Source organism: Dermacentor silvarum, chromosome 8 (assembly GCF_013339745.2).
Source record: "Dermacentor silvarum isolate Dsil-2018 chromosome 8, BIME_Dsil_1.4, whole genome shotgun sequence".
Taxonomy (NCBI): domain Eukaryota; kingdom Metazoa; phylum Arthropoda; class Arachnida; order Ixodida; family Ixodidae; genus Dermacentor; species Dermacentor silvarum.
The window spans coordinates 127486591-127508681 of NC_051161.1; the positions used below are offsets into that span (position 1 = coordinate 127486591).

Genomic DNA, 22091 nt, shown 5'->3' on the forward strand with positions numbered 1-22091 from the left:
CAGTCTAATGTTGTAGACATTTCAAAAACATTTAAGCGGGGAAGAAATAAGCATGCTTAGCAAGGGCCTAAACTTTTGCCCCACGAACAACACAACTGAAGTCGAGCTTCACAAAGACCTGTTAGAATGTTCCCGATGAATGTACATGAGGAATTTTTTCGCCGACAGTGCACAAGACACTGTGACGATGCCACTTGGAGCACCACCCACTTATACCCCTAGACAAGGACAAGCCATAGAACTCAACCTATATCTTAAAACTGTCGCTAAAGAACTGAGCCATTCCAGGACAGCTAACTGACCTAAAAATATACCTAACTGCCTCAAAGTCGCATCGTCTCAAATCTTAGTTCCCGTAGCGACGTTATCCTTAAGAAAGCAGATAAGGCTGGAAGTATAGTTATTTGGCCAGTATATAATTGCAAGCACGAGGCTTGCACTCTGTTTAACCCCTTAACCGTTTTATTATTTTGACAATTTCTATGCCCAAACTGCTTATTTTTTAGAATTTGATATTGAATATTTTCCTTCTGATAAGCAAGTTTTCTATGTTGAAAAATATTTCAAGATTAAGTAAAATTAGCACATTAAAATTTATTATCACTCATGATAAAGGAGGCCAGCTACCTGCTGGTAATCAACAAAAACGGCAAGAGCGCCGTTCCAAACGTTTTATCAAATCATTAGGCGATGTTATATTGAACGCCTTACCGGGGACACCCAAAAACGAAAACCAAGGAGACTTTGTGGGGATGTCATTCATGTCAATGCGTTGCCAATTACGCGCACTCGCAATAGTGTCTTCTGAGCAGTCTTCTTCATATGGTGAACTGCTAATTTTGCTTTCGCTTCCAGAAACAAAATAAACTTCGGTGTCTAAATCATTATCGTCGGAAGAGCTGGACGACGGTGAAAGGCTTGTTTCTCGCAACGACGAACCAGCAACACATGCGTCGCCTCTACCTGACGCTATGTTTTGAAACGCGAGTTGCCCCCAAAAGAAATATGAAACAGCCGTTGAAAAAAAAAAAAAGAAATTACCCACCCAGTGCTGCCATCTGCGAAGTGACACACCAACTAGCCCGCAAACGAGCATGTCTCATTCAAAACGCTCAAAAGGAGGTACCTCGAGCAGACGAGCTACACTTGTCCAAACCGTTTTTGGGACAGTTCGGCAGATGAGCTGTGCTCGTCCGAAACGGTTAAGGGGTTAAAAAGAACCTGAACACTGCTGTAAGCTAGACAACCTGACATTACCATCATCATCATCAGCCTATATTAATGTCCACTGCAGGACGAAGGCCTCTCCCTACAATCTCCAATTACCATACACACTGACAATTACTGACAGGCCAAAATCATTTTTGCTGATGAATTGATGACACCATAAGAATTTAAATTTCTTAAAGCAAGCAAAAAAACTGCAGGATGCTTCTACCTCCTGCCAAAAATTTGTAGAATTCCCCCTACTGAACTATACATCGGTAATATCCTAGGGCATCCAATATTATCAAATAGCCACACCCTGGCAAAGACCCTCCCCACATTTCTTAAGCACGTCCTTGGTGATGTACCCAAAACACTTCCGTCATTCGTACCAGATACCCCCACCTATTGAAAATAATTGAGGACATTACTACTAAAGGCGCACTACTGCAAAACAATTCTTGCAACACTAGACGTCGCAGCCTTATACACTAACATTCCAATCCCCAATAGTTTATCTTCGATAAACCAAACTATCTAAACAATGCACAACACACTATATTGACGTCTGTCTATCTCTTCTTGAATTAGTGCTCATACTTCGAATTTAGGGACATTTACTACCTACAAGTACATGGGACAAGTATGGGTACACCTTTTGCACCAACCTACATGAACACATTTATAGGGACTCTAGCAACATTTCCTATGTCGCTGCACAAACAAGCCCCACACGTACATACATATGGTACATAGACAACATATTTATAAAATGGGGACAAGGTCATGACAGTCTATATAAATTTGTAACATTCATAAATTCATTTCGCCTAACAAAATTCACATCTGAATCTTCAACTGAATGTATAAACTTTCTCGACACAACAATATATATTGTTACGGAGCGATCCATACATGGATCAACGCTATGCTTGGCAGAGCGACAAAGACGACGAGGAAGACGCTAGCTCTTGGGCCGGATCGGACATCTCTTGCCCTAGCCTCCTCTGTATATATTTTGTAAATATATCCTTCGCCTCTATCACGCTTCCGTCACACTTTGGTGGTGGTGCAGGGTACATCTCGCCTCGCAACGGAACTTCACAGCGGCCGTTGTTTCGGGCTTCTGTCTGCAATGGCGGAAGACACAGCGTCTACATCAGCGCCCGCCACTTCAACGGTCGTGCTTGTGCAACCCCGGGATCCTGGCACGTTCCCGGTTCCGGTGACGTGGACGTTGAAGACTGGCTGGCGGAGTACGAATGCGTGAGTAAGAACAACCGATGGGACCCTACCATGATGTTGAGAATTATAATCTTCTACCTGATAGGCACTGCGAAAGTATGGTTCAATAATCACGACGCTGAGATTGGGAGCTGGGACACCTGCAAAGAAAAACTCCAAGAATTGTTTGGGAAGCCCATTGGCCGGAAGATCGCTGTGACAAAGACGCTCGCATCACGTGCGCAGATGGCTACTGAGTCTTACGTCGCGTACATAGAAGACATATTAGCGCTATGCCGAAAGGCCGACGCCGAGATGCCAGAGGACGACAAGGTTGGGCATATCTTGAAAGGGATCGCCAACGGCGCCTTCAACCTTTTAATGTGTAGAAATTGTTCTACTGTCGACACTATTATAAAGGAGTGCCGACGCTTTGAGCAGGCTAAAAGCTGGCACATTGGCCACTCATTTGCCCGGCTTCCCAATACGGCGGCAACGTCCTGTTGCGAAGACCGCACGGGTGCACAACCGTCAGTTCCACCAGATCAGCTGACACGTATTGTACGCCGTGAACTTGAGGCCATGACCCCTGCTCCTGTTCACGCTGGTGACTCGAGCTCGATTACGGCTCCATTTGTTCAAGCCATTGTCTGGCAGGAGCTCGCCAACATGGGCATTCACTCTGTGTGCGCCGTTGCCAGCCCAACACAAACTTCGTGGCGTCCGCCCTCTTCCTATCAAGAGCAGCGATTCGCTACTCGATATCGCAACCCTGCTGCGTGGCGATCGACCGATATGTTTTACTTGTCACCGTATCGGCCACGTCGCCCGTTATTGTGCCACCCGCTGGTCCTCGGCACCTCGAACGCTGTCTACCCCTTACCGCCGTCCCGAGAGCACCCGCTTTCTGCCTTCAACCCAGTCCTATTTCTCCAACGCCGATGTTTCCCCCAGGATAAGTAGCCACTCACCGTTGCCGCGTGGTCACCAGTCACGCTCGCCTCCAGGCCGTTGCCCGTCGTCTCGCTCACCACAGACTCGCCGCCCGTCGTCCCCCTTCAGCCCTGCTTGTGCCTATCGGGAAAACTAAACAATGCAGCGCCCGGAGGTGACACTGCATTGACGACTGCCACCACAAATCCTCTTCTGACGCTGCCAACAAGACGAAGCTTGTTAGACGTCGATGTTGACGGCGTAACTATTTCTGTGCTCATCGATACTGGAGCTCACATCTCTGTAATGAGTGCAGATTTTCGTCAACGCCTTCATAAAGTGCTCACGCCTGCCGCCTCCCGCATCCTCCGCGTCGCTGATGGAGGGACTCCTGCCGTTCTTGGGATGTGCACCGCCCGCGTCTGCATTGCTGGTCATCCCACTTGCGTCAAAATTGCCGTCATCGAGAAGTGCCCCCATGACCTTATCCTCGGCTTAGGTTTTTTGTCCACTCATTCTGCCCTCATTGATTGTGCGACCGGTGCTCTTCAGCTTGAGCTGCCCCATCCTCCCGACAGTCCAGCCAACATAACGCCACGCTTATGCTCTCGCCACCACGTTTGTTTGCCACCTCAAGCTGCTACATACATTACTTTGACGTCTTCACGCAACATTCCCGATGGCGACTACGTCTTGTCTCCGATCATCGATGTCCTGTTAGCCCGCGATGTCGCCCTGGCTCACACCATTGTTTCCGTTGCTGACGATACGGTGGTCGGGCTGCTTCTCAACGTCAGCCTGTTGACTCAGGTTATCCCGCAAGGCATGTCGCTGGCCACCATTTACGCGCTTGACCCCTGCAAGATTGCCGCTTTGGATGCCGATGTTACGCCGCCTTCTTGCTCCACTAACTTCGTGCCTTTGTCTCTCGACGACATTAACAAGATGATTGCTCCTGATCTGACCCAGGCGCAAGCCCAAGATCTCTACCAGGTCCTGGCGTCCTATCGTGACATCTTTGATTTTGACGGCCACCCTCTAGGCCAAACCTCTGTCGTGGCTCATCGAATCAACACTGGTGACACCACTCCTATATGCCGACATCCATATCGCGTATCGCATCACGAACGTCAAGTCATCCAGAACGAGGTGGACAAAATCATTACAAAAGACGTCATAGAACCTTCATCTAGCCCGTGGGCCTCCCCTGTCGTTCTCGTGAAAAAGAAGGACGGCAGCTGGCGTTTCTGCGTTGATTATCGGAATTTGAACAAAGTCACTCATAAAGACGTCTACCCTTTGCCTCATATCGATGACGCCCTCGACTGCCTTCATGGAGCCCAATATTTTTCTTCCATCGACCTTCGGTCTGGCTATTGGCAGATTTCAGTCGACCCTATAGACCGCGAAAAAACTGCCTTTATTACGCCCGATGGCCTATACCAATTCAAGGTCATGCCGTTCGGACTGTGTAATGCCCCAGAAACTTTCGAACGTATGATGGACTCTCTGCTGCGGGGATATAAGTGGTCCATCTATCTATGCTATTTAGACGATGTGATTGTTCACTCGCCTACTGAATACGCCAGTGACATCGCAGCCCGTGCAGCTCGTCAACTTGCCCACGATCGACTTTCTGCTTCGCAAGCAGCCCAGAAGTCCCGTTACAATAGCCGACACAGAAGCGTGCACTTCATGCCTAGCTCTCTCGTCCTCCTATGGTTGCCATGCCGCCGCATTGGCCTATCAGAGAAGCTGCTCTCACGTCGCACCGGTCCCTACAAGGTTGTTCGTCAACTCGGTGACGTAAATTACGCCATTGTCCCCCTGGATCCTGCTTCTTCGACCTCATTGCCGCTAACTGAAGTTGTTTATGTTTCCCAGTTGAAGCCATACTGCTCTTCTAGCTCCTCGCCTACATAGCAAGCGCCAGGACGGCGCTTCAGCCGCCGGAGAGTGATGTTACGGAGCGATCCATACATGGATCAACGCGATGCTTGGCAGAGTGACAAAGACAACGAGGAAGACGCTAGCTCTTGGGCCGGATCCGACATCTCTTGCCCTAGTCTCCTCTGTATATATTTTGTAAATATATCCTTCGCCTCTATCTTGCTTCCGTCACAATATTGACAGTGGGACACTTAAGACAATGCTGCATAAGGAAACCTTATGGGAAAACAATATGTACCTAGAATATACAAGCCACCATCCCAGACATTGCAAACAAGGTATGTTTAAAGGTCAAGCCACATGACTATGTCACATTAGCATTGAAAACCAAGATTATATAGATAGACTCGATCACCTTAAAGAAACCCTATCAAACAGGAACCACCCGAACACTGCTGTCCAAAAAGCCCACACCGACGCAACCAAACTTCAGCGAGCCAAGGTCCTAAAACCCCGCCCTCGCATCACAAGAACAACAACGCCTCTTCTTACTATACTATGTTCTTTCCCATACGTGAACAACATCCTCAACAAATACTACCCAGTGTTCACCAGCAACCAGAAACCTAAGATCTTTCCCAGTCCGCCCCGAGTAGCCTACAGGTGCAACACTAGGATATTCTAGGTACATACCAAACTAAGGTCAAAGACAAAGCCAGCATCCGGTCCCTGTGGCTGCCCCCAGGTGCTTTACATGCAAACATACAATCTCCTATAGCCATAAAAAGTACAGCGTCAAATTACCTTCACAAGGTAACTTCGACTTTCACCTGCACATCATGCAACGTATGTATTCTAATGTCTAGTATGTGGCACTTGTAGCAAACAATACATATTGAGACTGGACAACAAATTCATGCAAGACTCTGCGGTTATCACGCAGATACAAAACAATTTACCCAAAGCAGCAGCCAGCCACCTCAATGAACACAATCATATATTCGATCAAGCTAGGGTCTATATACTACAAACAAATTTCCGTTCACTGCGTGAGAGGAAATATATGAAGTCATACCTCATACACAAGTTAAATGCCTATACCCAATGGGAATCAATTCGGCACGTGGCAACTTACAATCGCTAAAAGCTTGAACCTTACTCCTGAAATTTTCATATCATTAACAAGGCCATAGAAACGTTATGCCAAGAGCTAACCATGATTCTTAGCTCACCTATTCCTTTTCCAGCTCTTCTCTGACCCTCCCCTACCACTCAATTTAATGTTTTTCTTCCTCGCTTCTACACATATATCAACCATATGCACCCTTTTCCCATGTACACCTGCTGCCTCCTGCTTCTTCTGCCATTTTCTTTTCTTCGTGTTTTTTATTTATTGATTGAAAAATTTACACCAACTCATCCCAAACGTAAGCATATCTTATGCGGCTCCTCCACCACACAGGGTCATGCCACTTCTGTATACTGCCGCGACGACGCCTACGCCGATCTGCTGAGGCTAATGTCACTATAAAGATTAACCCACTCTCATTCACCACGTATGCTTCCCTCCACCCCCTGTTCTTTCCCACAGACTCCATGCCACCCTTAATGCCTTCAAAAATTTCCTGGTGCACTGCCACTAGGCCACTCAGGTTATTCTTTCAACTCGTGTCCTTTAGGTTGCTCCCGCGTTGATCGGCTGACCTGGTCATTCTTCTAAAATGACAAACGCACACTGCCTGTGACACCTACGGTTTCTGCCGAGTTCTCTGAAGCCTCCCCCCCCTTCCCCCACTTCGCACTTCTCCGTCTTCTTTTTCTCCTGCCACCACCAACTCCCCCTCCCCCAATCTCTTCTTGTCTTCCAACCATGTTTTACCAACAACGATGCCTAAAAATGCAAAATGACGGCTCTCATTTTCTTTTCAGTCTCCTCCTTTACAGCGAGCCAGCCACCACTGACAACAACCGCACGTCACATCACCCTACTGACCCGTTAAAACTAACGCGCCGAGGATGACAAGACCACCTTTGACTTAGATTGGTCCACCTATCGAAACGCTGGCATGCTTTTCTGAGGCACTTTATCCCTGTTTATGTAACTCCTATACCACAGTGTGCTACTCCATCTGTCAGCCCCCTTCTTGAATTTACAAGTACACCAAAGTAATACAGTAGACAAACTGGTCACTCTTTATTTCTATTTTATTTCAAGGGTGTTTGCCGCAAAGCATACGTAGTAAAGAAAGTGAACGTAAGTGGCATCAAACACATGCAACCCCATGTACGATGTAGGTATTTGCTGCAATGAGTTAATGCAGTTATCCTTTATTGATTGGTTAGGATCCCCTATAACATTCGGCTTGTCTTTGGCCTTCTTGAGCATTTTGTGTCTGATATCCTGAGTACCAGGATGCAGCCACAAAAGGTGATGAATGTCCACCATAGAAACAGACGCCGGGCACTTGTTCCAGGATTCTCAGTTGTAGATCCCCAGGCCCAGGTGACAGCAGGCGTCAGGGCTACCCCAGGGTCTCTGAAAACAAACTTCCTCCACCCGGGAGAGGACATACTTGACCACTAGTTTTGTTGGTACCACGCAGCTTTCCATTATTGCTGGAACCAAATGCAACAGCTGTTATCGCTTGTTTCATTATCATCGTGAAAATCCTCCCTGTGTAAAACTACAACTGAAATTAGTTTCGGTGTGAATCAACACAATAACTTGCCAGTAATATGGCAGCTGAGTGCACATTTCGGAGGCACATGTGACGCAAGTGACTTCACTAACAAGTCCAAATATTTTATTACAATTTTTTTTTCTGCTGCCCACAACATATTGTGAAGGTGTCACTGTCTCTGGTTAGAAAACAATGCCGTTGGTGAACCATTAGTTCTCTCAACCATAATCTGGGTACTCAAGCCAATTGCCCAGTGCCGTGATTGTCATTAGCACTGTCAGCATTTTATGGCATTCTGCAAGCATCAAAATGGCGGTTGCCTAGCGCCGCTCTGTGGCGTCTGCGCGAGCAGATACGTGCACAATGCATGTTCTTCAGGTTAGGTTTGCAAGCATCATGGAGGAAGACAGAGGGAGCATGACGTCGGGCAGCTAGCATCCTCCAACGCCGCCCCTACGTTTCTTCGAGACCAATATGTTTGCGCGTTGGCTCTTGGGAAATGGGCCATCCGTGGTTGCCAGACCCCCCCAAGGCATTGTTTGATTCATGGTAACTTTTCCTCGCACCTTCTCCAAGATCGCGACCCCTGCAATCCACTGTATCCCCTCCCCTCCTCATACTCGCTGTGCACTCAGTAGCTAGAAACTACCGCTTTCCTCCATGCGGGAGCCTGCAGTGGCTTAGCCAGGAACGTTTATCGAGAGGGGGGGGGGGGGGAACAGACACACGCCCTTTGTGTGGCTGAGCTAATTCATTCCATCCCTCCAATTTCAGTAAATGAAGCACCTTCTCTATAATTGCTTACTATACTTGTGCCCTTGCGCGCCTAGTAACTAAAAACACATTTTTAAAGTCTTAATAATCTTACAAATAATGTTACGTACTATTTACATAGTACTATTTTTTCATACAAGAACAAACTCGCTTCGTGGCCTGTTATCATTTTAGTGCATTGTAGGCTTTAATCTTTCAAATATCTGCTGTTTAAACAGTACATAGTACATGTTTTAGCTGTACGGGTTGAAGTCATCAATAAATGACGTGATTGAAAAAAAAATATTCAGCTCTTGCGATCATAATTTATGCATATTCAAAACATGTCAATTTAAAAAAATATATGTACCGCATGACATGATGCCTGCATGCCACGTGGTGCACTCTCCTGAAGCTCGTGCCACATCAAATTAAAGTGAAGAGATAGAGCAAAGGTTCGATCACTCTTTAGGCTTCTTAAAAACAATAATAAAAAATGCTCTAATGCTTGAGGCGTTCATAAGCAAAATTTTGCTTTGTTGTGTTTACATGTTTTTTTCTTCAATTTAGGATTAAGCCCGCTTTTCACTGCCAAACATGGCGCTACTTTCAGACAGCATGGTGCAACGACTTTGCAAGTACGTACTAGCCCACAGCTACCCGCTCATGACTGCTGAAGTTAGCTTCAGTTTAGCTGTTACTTGTAAGGCTCACGGCATCTCGCGCTGTGGTACAAGCAAGGTATTGCCTTCTAAAATCTGCTATTTCCGAAAAAGATTATTTCCTCCCGCACTATGTTTATTTAAGGAAAGCAATCAACGAAATAATATTACATCGTTGTGCATGTCATGCATCCGGCTAGCTTATTCTTTCACTTTGATGATCGACTAACATAAACGCAAAGCGCATTGATGTGCATGTTTTGCATTTATGCTGGCATATTAAGGGGCACAATTTTTTACAGCACACCTCTCTGACCAATTATTATCGAGCATTCTCGACACTATAGTGGGTGATAACGTAAGAATTCAGTACATGCTCCACCCACAAAAAACGTAGTGCACTTGCCTTTCACTGAAAGAAAGGCCAAGCCAGCTGGAGGCCCGCTTAATCACTTTGGTCTGCTAATGTAAATGCTAGCCTAATCGGAAAATAAAAACTTGTTTCAAGCTAAAATATTGCCTTTCACTGAGCACTGATATCTGGATTGCCTAAAAATTTGACCAGGACATTTCAGTTTCATTCTAAAACCAACGACACAAGGACAGATCTGTATGGAGAAAACAGCCATTTTAAACATGAAAAACCACTTAGCGAGGCTAATTGGCTGGCACATCTTTGCAAATTTTGTTTGAGTTGGACAGCATACTTTTATTCTTAGGTTGTCACCGACTATAGAGAGTGTGCGATAAAACATTGTGTGCATTCCAAATCACCGGGGACTCGCGCCTTGGGCAAGCATTTGTTTTTTTTGCCTCAGTCCTTTTGTCAGGGGTCAAACATGCTCTTGATAAATGGAATTATTCTTCACAGCTAAATGTTGCTGTCGTTAAGTACACTTCAACATTGTAACGCAGAAAGGTTTCCCTTTCTTTGGAAGTGTAGAATACCATGTTATTTATAATTACGTACCATATGACCGCCAGAAGTAGTCAAGATCCGATATTGAGTGCTATAGAAATTGAGAAATGCAATAAATTGGCGATGTCTCTAGTCGGGTACAACTTTAGAAGGCAAAGGCATTTGCCCCTCAAAGGCGGATGCACACGAGCATCCACCAACGGGTGCGCATCCTAGACTGACGTCATGAGCCGGACGGCCGGTGAACCCGCCGACGGAGAACATGGCCGAGTCGCGTCAGCGGGACTCTTTCTGTAGTCGCCGAGGCAATCGGCTGCCGCGCTTCGCTCATATGTGCGGGGCCTCGCCTGCCATCTTCGCTCATATGTGCGGGGCCTCGCCTGCCATCTTAAGTTGTACCCGACTGCAGTTCAGCCAAAGTGGCAAATTTAACGGCTTTGTAGTCTCGCTCAAAACGAACATTTAACGCTCCAGGACGATGTGCCCATTCCCATTCCACTCCGGGCATTTGCGAATATGCGGAATTATTCCGGAATCATTCTAACTCCCGAGTTGCTCCGGTTCTTATTTGATATACCGAGTTCAGAGCTAGCGCACTAGGTGTTTGACACGTGATTATTATGCAAATTTATAAGGGTCTTAAGACGCGTGGGGACACATGGCAGCCACCGATGCAGACTTACAACTTTATACTTCAGAACACCATCAATCGATCTTATGAGCGAATATATGTTACTTCCGCAAAACATAGAAATGCTTTCTTCCGTGTAAACTAGCGAACGATTCGCAGTTCGCGCACCAGACCTGCATTCCGCACTATCAGAAACTGTAGCTCATAGTTAACGCTTTTCGTCTTACCGCATGTCAAGTGACCACTTTGAGCATCGGAGGCCGGCAGCGTCAGCTACTCAGAACGCCTACAACTGACTTGAAGCTCCCTTTTCGGCAACCACAACTGATGAAGAATAATGAATAAACTTGTAACTGACTGTAATTCATACTTCCCGCTCCTTCACATGGGGTCACCTCACGCGTTGCTAAGCAACTAAATCTATTTTTTATAAGAAACTTCGTTGAAACAAAAGTCCAAGACAGGTGTAGTGTTAGAAATCACTTCTTAAGATATTATAATATACTCTGCATTGAATGCTTGCAATCTAACATTTTTGTATCCTCTAGTGTCTCAAATCAGCAGCTCAGGCACGGCGGTCTCTCAACACTGTCTCTTTGCCGTCCGCGTGCGCGCTTGTCGTTGCGTCCATATTGCGGCATCCCTCCGCCGGTCTTTCCATCTATTTATTTCCCCATAGCGGAGCTGGCCCGTTGAGTCGCACACCAACAAAGCCATGAGTACACCGACGTTCATCGATGTCGGCGTGGACGAGCAGTGCCTCGATCTGCGCGCCTACTTCAAGAGCCTCGGCGCCGACATTTCGGACGAGCAGTTCCCCGAGACCTTAGCTCTCAACCTGGCCGAGATCATCAACGTGTGCGACGTGTGCTTCCGCGAGGCCACCGATGCCGATATCGAGGCCGTGCTCAACAGCATCGTATCCCTTCTCGTGGACGTGGTGCCGTCCGAGGGCGAGCCGCTGGTGAATGCGTTCTGCGCTAAGCTGGCGCAAGCCCCTTCCAACCGCCTAGGCGTGATGGCCGTGCGCGTGCTTCAGAACCTGTTCGAGGCGCTCAGCGTGGACAGCCCACTTCGTTACGACGTCTACTACAACCTGGTCAAAGCGGCCGCCAAAACGGACATGATAATGACGGTGTTCAGCGACCTCGCGAAGGTAAGGTGACAGCAAGTCCTCCCCTCCCACGCTTCGCTGCCAGCCTCGGGTGCAGGTCTCTCCAGTCGTACCGCTTGTGCGATTCAGACTTAAAATGTGCCCATCTCGATACTGATAGTTTCGCTCATTCGATGCACCAGTCCTTGCGCAGTCGCACGATGAGGCAAATTTCACGCTGATTCGCTCAAACCTATCATCGGTCATGTCAACGCCGCGCATCTGATTCACAACATTCCTATTACTGCTTTGTCACCTGTGATAGCCTATGCATAAGCAGCGAGACCAATATATCTGTTCCTTCTGCATGCTTTAGTTGATTGCGGGTGCTTAGGGAACTTGCAGTGACCGCTTCATCCCGGTAGTTGCTCCAATGACGTGTCTGTTAACGAATGTCATGTCATCAAGGACTGTGGAGGAATTTCGCATCTGCGAAAAACGCACTGCAAAATCGCACCATGTGAAACGGGCTTTAAGGACTTCAAATAAACTCTTTCATTTTACGTCCTCCACCTTTGATACCAGCATGAAGAATTAGCGACAGAAGTCGAGGACTTAAGCGAGCGCCGACTGACACCTGCATTAAGGTTTGAAAAAATGCCTGTCAAATAAATACCTTAATCACTGCCTGGAACACACAAACGCAACACTGTGATGAGCAGAATGGCCTGATATAATATACCTTGGCCCTTCATTTTTCTAAATACTAGGTAGTTTAGCAATAAACGCAGTGTCAAGTTTGTTGACTGTGCATGAGCCAGTTTTTGGCATTTTTTTCTGTTCCAGCCGTTGGAGATACAATTTGCGTCCAAGGCAGCTTTTTACTGTCAATTCGTACTTTAACAGATGCTCTATTCTGGTGGATGCTGTGTTTCTGTTTTCAGCAGAGTTTCGGAGTTTTGGCTGCACCTCAATTCTTTAAATACAGTGGCACAGTATTGCGTACACTATCAAATGTTAGTGTACTTTTGAGCAGTTCAACCGCCATTGCTTATATTGTAACTTTCTTTGGCCTCTAGTGAGAAGAGCACCAATCAGGTGACACAGGTTGCAGTTGTAGTGTTTCTGTGGTGTGCTCCTGTAAAGAAAAAAGTTTCCACCGGCCACATACAAGGTCACGTGAATTCTATTGTTTGGTTGAGAATCGGACTGAACAGCCACAACACATATGCCATGCTTGCTTGCTTACTTTAGCTGTTGCAAAAAAGCTCCAATTAATGTTTTGCTGTTTGCCCTGTTCACCGATGCCACAGCAATATTGACTTTGTAGAGTCATTTTGCGTTGTAGGATCTATGCTGTGCCAAAATAGAGGGGGCCTGTAGTGCGTCTATTAACAATATGATCGCAAATATTTCTATAATATTGCTATGGCTACATCACACTGACGTAAATATACATTTAATTGCCACACTGGCAGCCATCTTTCAACGTGCCATGTGGGCAGATGATGAAAATGGATAAATATGATGGAGGTCAAATAGAAGGAAGAAATGCTAGAAGTTAGAACATGGCTACCTGTGTGGCAATTACAAGTGCAATATGTACAGAAAATGTGATGTAGCAATATGTTTCCTAAATTGTCCTAAATTTAGCATATAGATTGCTATTGCTAGCATGTTTTATCTAAAGCTAGTTTGTCCTAAATTTAGCACATAGATTGCTATTGCTAGCATGTTTTGTCTAAAGCAAGTAATTTTTAATTACAACACTTGCTTCTTTCATTCGAATGAAGCCATGATACAACTTCAGTGATGGAGGCATTGCCAGCAAAAATATCAAAATCCTCTACGAGGAAAGGGCAGGTCTGCCATAAGCCACTGAGAAAGCACACTGTTGTTTTTGCGAAATTTAGCTCAGTAGCACATTTACGTGCTGATGTCCTGTTAAACACTCTTCTCAAGGCAGCAAAGTGCATATTGTGCAATCGATGTTGTCTGCACCTTATTAAAGGAATAGTGATAGAGAATAATGTGCTACTGATTGTTTTGGCATTTCTTAGACTCACTCCTGCAAGCACAAGAAGTGGTTTTCTTGCATAACATTTGATACCAACATGGTAGGCATCTGTGCATTGCTGCTGCCATAGAGTTTCATACAATAACCACTAGACGGAACTGTGGCACCAGTGTCTGCGGGAGCTGGGCATTTCGGCCGGCATGGGAATGATGGTTAGTGCATTGATTTGCCTAAACTTCGTTCTGGCTTTAAACGACTTCGTGACTTTCCAAACTGATCAATTTCAAGAAAGTGCTGCATTAGAAATCATTAAATCAACATTATTAATTTTATCTGACAACAGGATTCGAACACAGGACCTCTACCACAGAATCCCAATATGCATGGACAGATGCATGGACAAGCGGAACTGCTGCAATTAACCGCGATTATGCGCGATCGCAGAGTCTTATTGCGTTCTGCGTTAGAAGGAACAGTATGGATTGCCTTGACATGTAGGCCAATGAAGGCAGATAAAGCACAAGCTGCTAGATCGTAGATCAGACAAATCCGTGTGCTGACCCAATATTCCCATGGCGGTTGAATGATCACAGCGCGAGCGTTTTCTGTAGCAATTATTCTAGGAAACTCTATGGTTGCTCCTATGTGAACGCCCAGACAATCTACATTGTTCCGTGCATGCGTAACGGAGCTCTTAAAAATTGTACTGAATAATTATCTCTACCAGGTGGTTTAATGTTAAAGACACCAGCACAAGTTGCTAACCCTTTTGAACTGCCATGCCCATGTATACTCGTCTAAGTGCCGATGCACGCCCATGACCAGACTTGATCAAATCAAGTTGTGTCACTCTGTCCGCACGCAACCTACCTTCCCCGAGATAATTGGTAACTGAAACATCTGTAGGCTTCCGCTGCGCCAGGTACACAGAAGTTGGTTAAACTTTTTGAAATTCTATGGGACGTTTTGCTTTTACTCTATCAACGGCATGACAAATCTTATCTCGTTGCTCACATCTCTTAGCTTCTGACATGGTGGACCAGCACCAGAAGCTGGCACGTTTGTTGAATGATTAAAGAATTCCTTACAAACTCCGATTTGGAGGACTTTGACTTCAATGCCCTTTTGCCTGTTGAACACCAATTACCCTAATTAAAATCATCAGTTAACATGTCCTAAACTTTTGTTTGAATATTCAGATGAAAGAACTTTGTAAAATGTTCAGCAACATATCACTGATAATTGCATTTCAATTTAAAGCCTGCTTATGTCTTACATAGACAAAAATTTAATTTGTCGCTCTTTGGAAAATGCCTCCTGTGCACAGCGAGTAGAAGCAACCAAGACGCCTGACACTGAAAGGCCTAAGTCACACGACCGACACTTCTCGACGACATGCAGAGTGTACTTTTGCTGTTGAGGAGAACCTGTAAAAGGAATAGGATGGATTAATATTTTGGCTAGTTTTGGGCATTGTCAGGATTAATTTGTGTTGTGTGTGTGATGTTGTGTGTGAAAGAAGAAACTGGTCGTCACAGGCATCAGTAAACTAAAGATATACTGATTTCTAGATCACAATAGGATACAACAAAACCTAATTTACCTTTTGTATGCCACAGGAAATGACAGAAATTGTACTAAATTTCTCAGAGATGCGGCACGCAGGTGCAGTAGTGTTCTGAGTGCATGCATTCAAGCAATCCATCATTAAGTGAAGCACTACACACAATTACATTGACAAGCACCACCAGTCGAAAACTGCAACTAGTACCAAGTTGACTGACACGCTTGTCAGTAGTTCATATTTAGTTCTTGGGGGAAGAGCGTCCAGAGGGATGTGGCGATAAATAGCGTTGGGGCAGAGGTTATGCGAATGATCATGCAGGGAAAATGAACAAGAGCGTCGGGTTGGTGTAGGACCATCTCGGAGCAGTAAGCTGGTACGATCGGAAAACTGCAGAGGCTGGCTGCCGTCATGGCGATGGTCAAAAAATGAGCGAGAGGATAAGGCTGGGCGATATCGGCAGTAATGAGAAATACGTCCCACGCCGTGGCAATGAAAGCAGATGCGCTTGTCGTCCTAGATTCTCAATTTGGCCGGATCACGATTGCGGCGAAACGTTGCTGTATTTCTAGACAGATCAACAGAACTAACCTGAGAGTCAGTAGGGGAACCGATGGGCTGTAGTCCATTATCCTGCTCTTCCCTAACGACATATTAGAGAGATTGTCGGTCAGGAATTGTCGAAAGGGTCTGTGAAAAGGGAAGGTGGTGAGGCGACCTCAGTTTTATGACTCACAATGTGGACATGGTTATCGTTGGTGGGCAGCTGAAGGTACGCGCAGGACGACATAGCGACAGTATTTAGAAGCCGCATGAATTGTTGGGCAATGCAGCGACTCTTCAGTTCTTCAAAACACCTGCACTCCTTGATGTCTTCAACGGTTGGGCAGTCCTTAAAGACCAGCAAGTTGAAAGCATCATCAGCGATGCCTTTCAGGACGTGACGCTAGTGTCCGCCTCGATGATGTTGGTATCAATTTAGCGGCAAAGGGCAATAATGTCACGTAGGTACGACACGTATGACTCCATGGCAGTTTGAGTGCGACAGGAGAGGTCTTTCAAAGCGACGCACTGGCGGTCACTTGGTTTCCTAAATGGATCACGTAGCTTGTGCTTGCATAGATGCCAGCTAGTCAGCTCTGCTTCGTGAGTGTCAAACCAGACGCACGCTGTCCCGCTGAGTTAGAAAGCAACATTGGTAAGTGTCACTGTCGGGTCCCACCGATTGTTTGTTGTAGCACGCTAGTAATTCCCAAGCCAGTAATTGAAGTCACTGCTGTCGGTGCCTCAAAAAGAGCAAGGGTCACGGGGTTGAATCAAGATCACCGGCTGCGGTGCCGATGTTGTGGTTGAAGCAGCGTCCTTGTCTGTTGACATTGTAGAACTGGCCAGGACACATCCGCTGTGGAGTTCCATCTTGCGTAGTATCCAAACCTCCACCAAAACGCCACGGGTAGAGATATACTAGACAGAAATGTATTTTCAAGCTCTCTTCACCGAGCTACAACACAGCCAATATGGCGGAAAAGACAATTTTATAATCATTCTTCTCTTCCACCCAGTGACCAACGTTGTATTTATCACAGTGCTTGCAGTCTTGTGACAATATTGCAAGGTATTTTACCTATTGGCAACCACTGGTTGTAGGCTGTATTGGTGCAGATTCCGGTGACGACTATACTTGTCAGCAGTATGAAGAGGGTGAACTCAGGCTAGGACTATGTTGCCACTTCCATCCATTGGGGATGGCATTTCCAATCATCTTCATTGATTGTCCATGTTGTGCAGCTCAAGTCGTGGATGACGGCACTGCGAGTACCAGTGCCACGGATTCAGCGGCTTCTGCGGGCACTGCATGAGGCCCTGCTGGAATGCCGCCAGGGTGGCGAGCTGGCATCACGTGTCATGGTCGAGCTGCTGTCCACCTACACGGAGGACAACGCGTCGCAAGCACGCGACGACGCGCACCGCTGCATTGTCTCGTGCCTGGCCGATCCAACCATGTTCCTGCTGGACCACCTGCTGCCCCTGAAGCCTGTGCGCTTCCTTGAGGGCGAGCTTGTGCACGACCTGCTCACCATTTTTGTGGCTGACAAGCTGTCCGCCTACCTCGCCTTCTACCAGGTACGAAATTTTTTATTTATTTTATTTCAAGAAACTCCTAAAGACCCTCACAACGAGGGTATTACATAGTTACAAGAATTCCATGACAAACTAGAGAAACACATTAAATGAATAGGCAACAAGAATCAAAATGTGGCGGAACAACAACACTCAATGAAAACAACGAAAAAACGCAACATAATAAACAGTACAGAAATAAAATCAAACACATTGCGGTAAATGGAGCAGAACTAGAAGAAAAGCTATGCATTGCATTCATTTTTTAGAAGTTCATGAAAATTTGATGTATTCATTTCAGTTTCTATTGTAGGAGGCAGCCGGTTCCACTCAATAATGGTTCTGGGTATGAGTGATTTCGCAAAAGGATGAAGTGCGGCATGTAATGCGTTTGATCTTAAAAGGATGGTCACAGCGTCTAAAGACAGCTGAGGGTGATTGAAAGAAATTGTCATGAAGCAACGTATGATGGTAAATTTTGTGAAAAAAAGGTGAGCGAGCAAGTTTGTGAGAGTGGGAAAGGTTATCAAGACCCGCACGAGCTTTTAACACTGTGACGCTAGTGAAACGCGAGTAATCTGAAAAAAAAAATGAAACGTGCAGCACGGTTCTGCAGGGATTTGATGGTATCTATGATGTAGGCTTGATCCGAGTCCCATATGGCTCAAGCATACTCGATTTTAGGTCGGATTAAGGTAATATCAGCAATTTTACGCACCTGCGCAGGAGCATGTCAAAGGTAACGTTTTAAGAGGCCAAGAGAACGGTTAGCAGCTGCTAGAATCAAATCAGTGTGGTAGTTCCAGGTTAGGTTGGACTGAAGGTGAACTCCTAAACATCTGTAAGTGAAAGCTGAACCGTTATTTCATTAATAGAGTATGTGGTTGGGATGCGGCAAGAATTTCTTGTAAAGGAGACGAGCTTTGTCTTTAGGATCATTAGCCATGATGAACACCAAGTGTGCATTGAATCGAGGTCAATTTGTAAAGATTGGTGTTCAGTGTTACTTTTAATGGCTTGATACACATCACAGTCGTCAGCAAACAGTCTGATTTGGGAAGATACACAATTAGGGTAAATCATTAATAAACATCAGAAAGAGCAGGGGACCAAGCACACTCCCCTGGTGTACACCAGATGTGACTTGAGCCATTGAAGAGTTAGAACCATTAACAGACGTGAACTGAACACGAGATGAGAGGAAGTATTTTAATCCATGCTAAAACCTGAAGGTGAATATTCAGATGCGATAACTTGAATAGTAGTCTATGGTGGGGGACCCGATCAAATGCCTTGGAAAAATTGAGAAACAAAGTGTCAACTTGAATCCCAGCATGTATTAAAGAAGTTGTTAGTAAATTCAGCAAGCTGAGTGCCACATGAAAATCCTTTCCGAAAACCATGCTGATATTTAAATATGTGATTTTCGAGATAATTAATGATCATGGTGTGTTAATTTTTTTTCCTTGACTTTTCTCATTCAGATACACGTAATATAAGATGTTGGCGTCATTTTAAAGACCAGAAAGTGTTAAGAAAACAAGTCTGCAGAGTCATCTCTTTCTTCTGCCAAATGCATGTGATCTCGAGTGGACATTTGTCTTTTTCTCTCTCTCGCACCACCAGGCGAACAAGGACTTTGTGTCCTCCCTGGGGCTGTCGCACGAGCAAAACCTGCACAAGATGCGGCTGCTGACGCTCATGCAGCTGGCCGAGTCCCGGCGCGAACTGCCCTTCGAGCTGCTGCAGCAGGAGCTTCAGCTCCAGGACGTGGAAGGGTTCGTGGTGGAGGCGCTGCGGACGCGCATGCTCACCGCCAAGATCGACCAGACGGGGCGCAAGGTCATCGTGGGCACTACGGTGCACCGCACCTTTGGCCGCCACCAGTGGGTCCATCTCAAGGAGAGCCTCGTCCAGTGGCACGAGCGGCTGCGGCTTGTCGAGGGTAACATGGACCGAGTCACGCGCGCCCACTTCGAGCCCCTGGCAGCCCCGCCCACTGCATGATGAAGAAAAAGTTTTCCACTCGCTTCACTGATTCTAGAAGATAAAAAAAACTCTTTCAGTATTCTATGCCTCATCTGTGTGCAACTGCTGCTGCCGCGTAGCGCAATTTGTCGAGCTGGAAACTGCTCGACACTACCTTTTTTTATTTAAATGAAAATAAATGCAAAAGTCAGTTGCTACCAGCAGCAATGGCTTCTCATGTCGTGCATTACAGCAGCCGTGGCTTTCAATTAGCACAAACAAAGGAATAAGCAACAGGCCAAGTTTAACTTGCAGATACAGTACACAGTTGAACTGTATCTGCTTATGTATAGTTCAACTGTGGTATTCGAAAGAGATGGTGAAAAAAGTTTACTGAAGTTACTGTTTGTTCTAGATTATTCTACATGGCTTTCACTGAACATAATGAACAGCAGTAGGATCCCGGGGACTATAGCCTTGAAATTGCAGGGTTCTATGAAAGAATGCACTTTGTGCCACCGCACTTTAACTCCCACAGCTGGCATATGCGAGCCTGGCACACCGTCATTCTAATCTCTCCTTTCCGTTGTTGTACTCTCCGCTGTCACAGTTCCCTGAAGGAACTGTATTAGGCCGATTTCGGCACCACTAGATGCTGACTTAGCGGGTGCTTCTTGCGTGAGCCTGGCTAATGGAAATGACTAAAACAAGCTTCAAGAAACGGTCCTTGTGCTATCTGAACAAATACCTTTGAGCTACCTGGAAGGTGATGCTCTATGTTCCCTGAGAAGCAGCAGTGGAAAAGTTTGTAATGCCAGCTTATATTGTGCTGAATTCAAAGAAATGCCTGAGAAGCATTGTGCTGCAGAGCTTGAAGTCATGGGTTCGATCCGGGCTGCATTCAAATGCGGCTGCAGTGCAAGAACATTTGTGTACCACCATGCATTGGGTGCTGTTAAAGAACCCCAGGTGGTGACAGTTCATCTGGAGTCCCAAATTGCAGCGCGCCTCATAATCACAGTCTTAATTTAAATGTGTGAGACGGGTCGAAAGGAAAGTTTTATGTTGTGAAGCAGGACTCTGCATACATTTAAAGTCAGTCAAAGCACACCCAGCTTTCAGCGGCATGGTGTGGTCTGAAAAGTTCACACACACATCCATGATTAACATACAAAAATTAAACAAAAAAAATTTCATGTTGGTGTTCCTTTACATGTAAACAAGAGTGGCACTTGTCTTTAAAGGCATTGTCTATTTCACGTGTAAATCATCATCATCATCAGCCTATATTTATGCCTACTGCAGGACATTGCCCACATGTAAATTTTCGTAGACAAATATCAAATGTCCCTACATCTAAGGCAATAGCAGGAAGCCACAAAATTTTTGTAGTTCACTGTTCTAATAGGAACAATATAGACCGACAATGAATATTTAGGTTGACTCTTTTAACGATGGTTATCCAAGTAGTATGTGTATAGCCGAAACGCGTCATATGTATGAAGTGTTCAAGGCTCCTCTCTCGTGCTTCCCTCTGGTGCATCGCCGATGTGAAGTATGCACATGCCCAATGGTGCATACGGACACAGTCACTCAAGTTGGCATCAAAGAGGGTAATTGAAGAACAGCACATAACCAATGGCACATAGCCAAGCGAACGGCCCATGTTTTGTTACCACACTACGTTTGGGATCCACCCATATTTTTGGACTGGACTATCTCCAGGATTGGCCCATATTTTTGGTGGGATAGTTTGATAGCCAGAAAGAAAACTGGTCTCACTATGCCAAGAATGCTATTCGCATTGAACCTGGTGAAGCACTCATTTCTTGTATTATTACCAGAGGAAATGAAGGCCAATAATTTATCTTAGATTTCATGCCCAAATCTCAATTCAAGTACATCATCACCATGGCACCACAGATTTCAAAGATTTTTTATTTTGGCAGAGTAAAAGTTCTCAAAGACTGCTAGGTTGAGTGTTTGGCTCCTTTAGCGTAGTCCATCTTCACTGACTTGCAATTAAGTAGAATCGAGTAGACGCCATCAAAGTGCAAGTGACGGTGAGTTTGGCATGGAAACTTCTGGGTGGTTATTACCCAGAAGGCAGTTGTGAGCTAAATGCACATAGCAGCTATAGCCTCTGAAAACGAGCTCTTTATTTTTACATACTACAGCCCTTTAGCAGAGCTTGAGCTAATGCTGGCAATAATCTACCATAATTTTGAGCCTAGCTATGGCCATTCTCATCACATTGTTTGTAATGTTCCTACAATTTAATCCCGCAATGTATGCTTTGGAGGAGTCAACAACCTTTGGTGCCCAACAAACAAAACCTCTTCCAAAGAATGCAAACGGCATGATTGAAGCCTGTAGCATTCCCCATACTGTGGAGGGTGACTGAATGGCATATTAGGTGCTTTGTGAGC

The 22091-nt window shown here is 45.7% G+C and overlaps 1 protein-coding gene across 1 annotated transcript; it reads left to right on the forward strand.

Moving 5' to 3' along the window:
• The first annotated feature begins 11493 nt into the window (after window positions 1–11493).
• On the forward strand, window positions 11494–19917 carry LOC119461689 (eukaryotic translation initiation factor 3 subunit M). The gene is made up of 3 exons (XM_037723055.2): window positions 11494–12055; window positions 17362–17697; window positions 19321–19917. The coding sequence occupies exons 1-3, from the start codon at window positions 11615–11617 to the stop codon at window positions 19699–19701; spliced, it is 1158 nt and encodes a 385-aa protein (XP_037578983.1). The 5' UTR covers window positions 11494–11614; the 3' UTR covers window positions 19702–19917.
• Window positions 19918–22091: the final 2174 nt, after the last annotated feature.